General features: G+C 44.2%; 2 protein-coding genes and 1 long non-coding RNA gene across 5 annotated transcripts in view; 2 read left to right on the plus strand and 1 right to left on the minus strand.

Annotated features, from left to right (window-relative positions):
* The window catches only part of LOC116543868 (zinc finger protein 431), a 36,986-nt gene extending 35,783 nt beyond the window's left edge, over window positions 1-1,203 (minus strand). For 2 of the 3 annotated variants that reach the window (XR_004265732.1, XM_032269815.1), the window contains exon 1: window positions 751-1,202. Coding sequence is in view for 2 of the 3 variants with exons in the window: in XM_032269815.1 (XP_032125706.1) it covers window positions 751-828 (78 nt within the window). In the remaining variant the exon portion in view is untranslated. Of the gene's footprint in view, window positions 1-750 lie in introns of all 3 variants that reach the window. The other variant, XM_032269816.1, reaches the window with a different exon arrangement.
* Window positions 1-2,641, plus strand: part of LOC116543882 — a 48,173-nt gene extending 45,532 nt beyond the window's left edge. The window contains exon 3 of the long non-coding RNA XR_004265734.1: window positions 1,764-2,641. This is a non-coding gene — a long non-coding RNA (uncharacterized LOC116543882). The remainder of the gene's footprint in view (window positions 1-1,763) is intronic.
* Window positions 1-9,137, plus strand: part of LOC116543866 (zinc finger protein 429-like) — a 785,602-nt gene that overhangs the window by 294,845 nt on the left and 481,620 nt on the right. The window lies entirely within an intron of this gene.

Below are 9,137 nucleotides of genomic sequence, written 5' to 3' on the forward strand. Positions count from 1 at the left end.
AAAAAAAAAAAAAAACAAAAAAAAACAAAAAAAAAACAAAAAACAAAAAAATATATATATATATAAATTAGCCAGGCATGGTGGTTGGTGCCTGTAATCCCAGCTACTAAGGAGGCTAAGGCAGTAGAATCACTTGAACCTGAGAGGTGGAGAGTGCAGTGAGCTGAGATCTTGCCACTGCACTTCAGCCTGGCAACAAAAGTGAAACTGCCTAAAAAAAAAAAAAAAAAAAAATTCTACCTTTCAAGACCTACTAATATAATGCAATTTACAGCTAAAAAACTGAGGTCAAAATCAGTAAACAAATATTTTCAAGGTGAAAAACCCAGGGTGACAAACCTAGGCAGTGCTGATTAAAAAACAGATGTGTCTGACTTATGTTTCAAGTCAGGCCATTCAATCACTTGAGAGATTCTTCCACTCACTCCTGCTCACTTATGTAATCAAGAACCACACATTCAGGAGACACTGCATTATGCCCCAGTGACTGCCCCAGGGGCATTTTACTTCGAAAGTTCTTACACCATCTCACTGGAGTCACTTTTTGTTTGTTGGTTTGGCCTTTTGGGACACTGTTTTTCTTTCATCATATTTATTTCATTATCTTTCTGCACCTTAGAGAATCCAGGGGGCAGAGATTATTTCTGTGTTTTCCCCTCAGTATCAGTATCTGATTGGCTGACCAGCAATGTGTGCTCAAGAAATAAAAGCTGGGTTTCGTGTAGACAATTTTAATGCCTCAGGGGTTACCTTTTCAAAAAAAAAGGAGTACACCAGAAGATTCCTCTCAGCCCCAGGACATCCACTTGCTCCTTTGAGAGAATACATTCCATACCTCAGGTCCTCCTATGGGAGAAAATAACCCAGAAGCTGATACTCCCTAGGCACTTTAGCTGACATAACCATGGTGGATATCTTGGCGTATCCCAGACAGTACTGAAACCCAGGACCAGAAAAAAACTAAAGGGTGGCTGAGGACACATCACCTCATAAAGATTCCAAAGGATAACCTTGACCCAAAACATTCTACCAAGATCTCTGTGCCTAGAGAAGATGTATGGAGAAGAGGCACAGAGACTTTTTACAATACAGCATCAGCGGATTATTCTTCGCTTTCTTCTCATGGGTAATATTTACAAACAGATAACAAACCTTTTTAAACCCATCATTTAATGCTTTGCAAAAAACAATTAAAATACGAAACTGAAAAGTACACTAAGAGACAAATAGCTGATACTGTAAATTAGGGAGGACAAGCTGGCATTTGGGAACGCCAGATGAAACCGGAAATTTAGTATCTAACTACAAGCCAGAGTGAGGCTGGAGAAAGGGAGGATAGAGGTTAGATTTATGATACAGCTTGGGACACAGGTGAAAAATGCAACAGAAAATCAGTTTCCCACGGAGTGTGAAAATAAAAGTCACAAGCAGAATGAGGTGTCTCTAGTCCCTGGATTCCTACTTTTAAAAAAATCTAACTGGGGTGCATGTTTTAGTGAATAACTGCATTAAGAGAAATAAACTTCAGCCTTAACCAACTACAAACTGCCAAGTAACCTCTGATTACATAATCAGGACATTTTCACCTTTATTGTACAAATGAAGAAACTACATAACTGTACCTAACCAATTACTGAATTTTGTTTTCTTCATCATGCAGTTTATAAAACTCTTTCCTTCAAGCTCCGTCTATGAATCACAAATCACAAACGACAGCTGGTTGCTCGAAAATTTTTGAATCACTCTTTGATTAATGTTTTTAGGGTGACTCCCATACATTAACAGAAGAAATGAGGAACTGGGAACCCCACAGAGCAAAACTCTTCACACTCACGGAACCAAGATTCTCCCGGAGTCAGGATTCGCCCCTGAGTACCCTCTTGTGGTCCCTGCACAATCTGGAAGAGACGCGATGCTGCGGGTGCAGAGCTGCTCAGAGATGACTCCAGACCAGGGCACACAGTCAGTGCACAGGGAAGAGACAGTACACTAGGAACGGCTGTAAGCACAGCCGCCATCTTACGGTTGAAGAGGACTGAGGCCGAGCTGGGCAAAGAGAACTCGGGGCACAGATTGTGGAGCTGACTGCGGGGAGGCCTGAGTCCTGCCACAGCCACTTCCCATCGGTTCCAACCAACCCCTTCCCTTCTCTCGGAATGTCGGACTGGCATGCTCACCATTTCTGAACTTCCAGGGGGTCCTGGCGTTGTAGCTGTGGATCGACCAATAGCTGCAGGTCACAGGGCCATAGAGGCTGGGCTTCTAGGAGCAGAAGACACAGAGAAGAGAAAACCAGACCGGGAGCTCCGGCTGCAGCAAGAGACAAAGACCCCGCCACATCCCGGAAGCCTTCCTGTCTGCTCCAGCTGCGTGCCTGATTGGATGAGTCCCAGCCCAGCGTCGCTGATTGGATAACGTTTAAAACCCCACCTTCTCAGGCCGTGAGTGACAGAAGATATCGGATTCTAGGCTGAGTGAAGAAAACTGACAGCCTCTGCTGCAGCCTTTTCAGGCAGGCGCTTTCTCCCTGAGCTGAGCCCGGCCCACCACAGAAAGTAGCCTTTAAACTTGTGTGTAAAGTCATATGCATTTTAAAATAACATTCTGTATGGCTATTCACAAATGAAAAGAATATAATAATAATTATTTTTAAATTTCAGCTTTTTTACCTTCCTGGCTTCTAGTCTTTGAGCAGCCAGGCTGAGGTTTTAGAAAGGAGGTAATCCTCTGAAATAAAATGAGAGCCACAGCCGGGCATGGTGGCTCGCGCCTGTAATCCAGTCACTTGGGAGGCCAAGGCGGGCGGATCACCTGAGGTCCGGAGTTCAAGATCAGCCTGACCAACATGGTGAAATCCCGTCTTTAAAAAAAAAGAAAAAAAAAAAAAAATGAGAGCCACATGTGAATTTTAAATTTTCTAGTATCCAAACTTAAAAAAAAAAAAAAGGATTACAGGACCCAGCCACTACACCTAGTCCAGATACAATAGTATTAAGCAAAGCCAACTAAATTGACAGGATTTCTTTTGTAATTGACATTGATGACAATCAGACTCACTGAGAGTGAAAAAAATGTGTTGACTATTATAAAATCATTGGATAGGTTATGCACCTGATGATAGAACCTCATGTATTAAGGTTGAATTGATTGTAACAATGTAATCAACCCAATATGTCCATATTATCATTTTAATGTGTGAGAAATATGTAATTATTAATAAAGTATATAAATATTTGCAACTAAATCTTTGAAACTAACTCTGTATTTTACTTTTCTAGCACATGGCAATCCAGACCAGCCACATTGCAGGCACCCGGGAGCCACATGTAGCCAAAAACTGCCACATTGAACTGCAGCTCTGATGTCAGGGGAGTGAAGGGTCAGAGAAAACCTTCTGCCAGAGGTGAAGGAAGAGCCTCTCCCTACCAACATCTCTCTTCAGTTCTCAGGGTGGAACACATAGTGACCACAGAAAGAGCAGAGGGCAGCAAGAATAAAATAATTGCAAGGAGACCACTGCTGGCCACCTGTTGCCCACTTTTTTTCCAGAGACCAGACAGTGAACAAAGGATGTTGCGGCCATAGAAGAATAAAACTCTGTGTCTTCAGTTCTGTCCATACTCTTGACCTCCAGTGTTTAGATATGTAGAAAACAGATGAAAGGCAAACTTACTTTGCTATTTGGCCTTGGCCCTAATGGTCAAGCTGTGGTAATCTGTTTTCATCTGTAGTGTGGGGGACTATGTGAGTATAAACGCCAATCACACGCGTAGATGTCTACCTGTATTCTGCGTTACTCAATGTTCTCTTACAAAACATCCAACTTTAATTCAGGGGAAAAAATCAGTACCTAGAGGATGTCCATTGTTAGAAGGTAACTAGTAATCGATCTTTCGTTGAATCCTGGCATCTTTTCTGCACTGGGTGCATGTATTAGCTAGCTATTGCAGCATAACAAATCATCCAAAACTTATTAGTTCATAATTGAGATGGTCAGCCATTCAGGCTGGGCTGAGTGGGGCCATTCTTCTGGTCTCAGCTGAGCTCCTTGAGACATGTATCATCAACTGCTTGTTGACTAGCCAGCTGTGCTTCTGGGGCTGTCAACAGGCCACCTTGCTGCTTCTCCCCATGGTATCTTATTTTCCAGCTGGATAATACGGGCTTTATTCATGAAGATGGCAGCATTCTGAAAGAAAAACAGAAGCATTCAAGACCATTTGAGCCTAGACCTTAAATTGCCCACTGTCATCTTCATCATTTTCTCCTGCCCTACGCAGATAAGGCCAGCCAGATCTAGGGTTTGGAAAACAGATTCTGGATCTTGATCGAAACAGCTTTAAAGGCACCCGGCAATGGCATGGATACAAGAGTGATGAAAAATTGTCACCATTTTGCAATCAGTATTATTCTACCTTTTTTCCATAAGTGGTTCATAGAACTCTTCCACATCAGGAAACTTGTGCAAAGACCCACAGATACTAAGTGGCTGGGCTGAGACTCAGGATTAACTCTGTCTGACTCCAAAGCCCAGGCACCTCCATACATAACACTACTAAAGTAGCTGCCCTGCCCTGACCTTGAAATCCTGGAGAGTGATATTTCTACAGAAGAAGCCAGATTCCTTTCAGATTTGTGTTCCTATAGTACTATTTATCATTGAAAATAATCATCTCAAGAAATTGCAGAAGCACAAGCTGGCTCACATCTGTATTTATAGCACTTTGGTAGGCTGAGATGGGAGAGAATTAGGTGAGCTCAGGAGTTCCAGTGCAGCCTGGGTAACATAAAATGCTGTTTCCATGAAAAATAAATAAATAGCCAGCCATGGTGGCGCATGCCTGTAGTCCAAGCTACTTAGGTGGCAGAGGCAGGAGGATTGTTTGAGCTTGAAAGGTCAAGCCTGCAGTGAGCCCTGATTCTTTACACCACTGCAATCAAGGCTGGATAATGCAGTGAGACCCTGTCTCAACAAAAGAAAAGAAATTGAAGAAGAATTTTTTTTTTTTTTTTTGAGTCGGAGTTTCGCTCTTGTTACCCAGGCTGGAGTGCAATGGCCCGATCTCGGCTCACCGCAACCTCCGCCTCCTGGGTTCAGGCAATTCTCCTGCCTCAGCCTCCTGAGTAGCTGGGATTACAGGCATGCGCCACCATGCCCAGCTAATTTTTTGTATTTTTAGTAGAGACGGGGTTTCACCGTGTTGACCAGTATGGTCTAGATCTCTTTTTTTTTTTTTTTGAGACGGAGTTTCGCTGTTACCCAGGCTGGAGTGCAATGGCGCGATCTCGGCTCACCGCAACCTCCGCCTCCTGGGTTCAGGCAATTCTCCTGCCCCAGCCTCCTGAGTAGCTGGGATTACAGGCACGCGCCACCATGCCCAGCTAATTTTTTGTATTTTTAGTAGAGACGGGGTTTCACCATGTTGACCAGGATGGTCTCGATCTCTTGACTTCGTGATCCACCCGCCTCGGCCTCCCAAAGTGCTGGGATTACAGGCGTGAGCCACCACGCCCGGCCCTGAAGAAGAATTTTTTAAAGATATAGAATAATAGCTGAGGGATTAGTTTAAAAAAATCGAGGCCCAACAACACATTACTTATTTTTCATCATAGAAAATAATTTGAGGCTGGGCATGGTGGCTCACGCCTGTAATCCCGGCACTTTGGGAGGCCGAGGCGGGCGGATTATGAGATCAAGAGATTGAGACCATCCTGGCCATGGTGAAACCCTGTCTCTACTACAAAAATACAAAAATTAGCCGGGCGTGGTGGCACGTGCCTGTGGTCCCAGCTACTCGGGAGGCTGAGGCGGAAGAATCGTTTGAACCTGGGAGACAAAGGTTGCAGTGAGCCGAGACTGCGCCACTGCACTCCAGCCTGGCGACAGAGCAAGACTCAGTCTCAAAAAAAAAAAAAAAAAAAAAAGAATAAAAGAAAAGAATTTGAAAACTTTTAAAAGAAAAAAACTTTTTTTTTTCCCCCCAAGATGGAATCTTGCTCTGTTGCCCAGGCTAGAGTGCTGCAGCCTGATCTCGACTCACTGAAACCTCTGCCTCCCAGGTTTCAGCAATTCTCCTGCCTCAGCCTCCAGCAGAGCAGCTGGGATTACATGCCTAGTTTTTTTTGTTTTGGTTTTTTTTTTGTTGTTTGTTTGTTTTTGTATTTTTGGTAGAGACAGGGTTTCACCATATAGGCCAGGCTGGTCTTGAGCTCCTGACCTTATGATCCACCTGCCTCAGCCTCCCCAAATGCTGGGATTACAGGCATGAGCCAAGGTGCTCAAAATGTTTTTTTTTTAAAGCCCTTTAAAAAAATAATGGAGTCGGGCACAGTGGCATGTGCCTGTAGTCCCAGCTACTCAGGAGGCTGAGGTGGGAGGATCTCTTGAGCCCAGGAGTTCTGGGCTGTAGTACACTATGCCGATCGGGTGTCCGCACTAAGTTTGGCATCAATATGGTGACTTCCCGGGAGCGGGGGACCATCAGGTTGCCTAAGGAGGAGTGAATCGGCCCAGGTCGAAAATGGAGCGGGTCAAAACTCCCGTGCTGATCAGTAGTGGGATCACGCCTGTGAATAGCCACTGCACTCCAGACTGGGCAACATAGTGAGACCCTGTCTCTAAAAATAATAATAATAATAATAATAATGGGAACGTGTCAAAGGGATGAATTCTAACGTTGTTGTTATCTGTTTTCTCGAGTACACAGGAGTGCAGTCACCACTCAAGAAAGCAGACAACAACAATATTAGTTGTTACTCAAAAACAAAAAAAGTTTTCTCATGCGAAAAGTCGGATGTTATATCAGTAGTTAAAGGCTATTAGAAGATATGTTTTGTGCCGGGCGCGGTGGCTCACGCCTGTAATCCCAGCACCTTGGGAGGCCGAGGCGGGTGGATCACGAGGTCAAGAGATTGAGACCATCCTGATCAACATGGTGAAACCCCGTCTCTACTAAAAATACAAAACATTAGCTGGGCATGGTGGTGCATGCCTGTAATCCCAGCTACTCAGGAGGCTGAGGCAGGAGAATTGCCTGAACCCAAGAGGCGGAGGTTGCGGTGAGCCGAGATCGCGCCATTGCACTCCAGCCTGGGTAAAAAGAGCGAAACCCCGTCCCCAAAAAAAAAAAAAAAAAGAAAATATGTTTTGCTCATGGAACATTTCTGAAAAAGTCTCCAATAATAAAGATACTTATTTCACTAGACAAGTTATAAAATTGTTAAATACAGTATTATAGATGTGGTAGTTTTTGTTGTTTTTTGTTTTTTTTTTTTTCAGACGGAGTTTCACTCTTGTTACCCAGGCTGGAGTGCAATGGCGCGATCTCGGCTCACCGCAACCTCCGCCTCCTGGGTTCAGGCAATTCTCCTGCCTCAGCCTCCTGAGTAGCTGGGATTACAGGCACGCACCACCATGCCCAGCTAATTTTTTGTATTTTAGAGACGGGGTTTCACCATGTGGACCAGGATGGTCTCGATCTCTTGACCTCGTGATCCACCCGCCTCGGCCTCCCAAAGTGCTGGGATTACAGGCTTGAGCCACCGCGCCCGGCCTGTTGTTGTTGTTGAAATGGAGTTTTACTCTGTCGCCCAGGCTGGAGTACAGTGGCACAGTCTCAACTCACCACAACCCCACATCCCAGGTTCAAGCCATTCTCCTGTCGCAGCCTCCCGAGTAGCTGAGATTACAGGCACCTGCCGCCACACCCAACTAATTTTTGTATTTTTAGTAGAGATGAGGTTTTACCATGTTGGCCTTGAACTCCTGACCTCAGGTTATCCACCTGCCTTGGCATCTCAAAGGATTACAGGAGTGAGCCACCACACCTAGCTCAGATCCAGTAGTATTAAGCAAAGCTAACGAAATTGACTGGATTTCTTTTGTAATTGAGATTGATGACAATCAGATTCACTGAGAGTAAAAAAAAAATTCTTGACTATTACATTGTTACAATCAAGTCATTGGATGACTTTTGCACCTGATAATGGAACCTCATGTATCTTCTGCTACTAAAGTCTAATGTGATTAAGTGCAGCAAAGCTTCGGTGCATTATGGCAAAGCATATTTTTACCAGGTAAAGAATATATATATATTTTTTTAAGACAGGGTTTCACCATGTTGGTCAGGCTGGTCTTGAACTCCCGACCTCAGGTGATCCACCGGCCTTTGCCTCCAAAGTGCTTGGATTACATGCGTGAGCCAGCATGCCCAACCAGGTAAAGAATATTTTTAATGGTCTACTGACTGAGGACAGTAAAGCCCTTTATAATCTATAATCCAGAGATTGAGTTGGCTTGCCATCTACACTGCAGCAAGACTTCAGGACCTTGAACCTTGGGCTGATAATCTCACCACTCAGAAGGGCCCCTTCAAACATTTGCGATTGTACACCCATTGCAGATCTTAAGGTGAGGCTAATCAGTAAAGTTTCTTCTCATAAGCAGATAGCAACATTGATATAGTTTGTTTTTGTTCTTTTGTTTTTTTGAGACAGAGTCTTGCTCTGTCACCCAGACTGAAGTGCAGTGGCATGGTCATGGCTCACTGCAACCTCCTCCTCCCAGGTTCAAGGGATTCTTCTGCCTCAGCCTCCTGAGTAGCTGGGACTACAGGTGCACGTAACCACACCCAGGTAATATAATATTTGTGTGTGTGTATATATATATATATATATTTTTTTTTTTTTTTTTTTGAGAGGAGTTTTGCTCTTACTACCCAGGCTGAAGTGCAATGGCACGATCTCAGCTCACCGCAACCTCCGCCTCCTGGGTTCAAGTGATTCTCCTGCCAATATCTGCATTTTTAACAGAGACAGGATTTTACCATATTGGCCAGGCTGATCTCAAACTCCTCACCTCATGATTTGCTCACCTTGGTCTACCAAAGTTCTGGGATTACAGGCGTGAGCCACCGCACCTGGCCTGGTTACAATTCCATATACAGATTTTGGCCAGGTACAGTGGCTCACAACTGCAATCCCAGCACTTTGAGAGGCCGAGGCAGGCATATGCCTGAGACCCTGTGCAGTCACCACAGGAGCACACAGGAGTGCAGTCACCACTCAAGAAAACAGATAACCACAGCCAGACAAAAAATAGCAAAATAAGTTTGCCTTTTTTTTTTTTTTTTTTTTTT

This window comes from Sapajus apella, unplaced genomic scaffold (assembly GCF_009761245.1).
Source record: "Sapajus apella isolate SASKATOON/1434 unplaced genomic scaffold, GSC_monkey_1.0 scaffold199, whole genome shotgun sequence".
Classification (NCBI taxonomy): domain Eukaryota; kingdom Metazoa; phylum Chordata; class Mammalia; order Primates; family Cebidae; genus Sapajus; species Sapajus apella.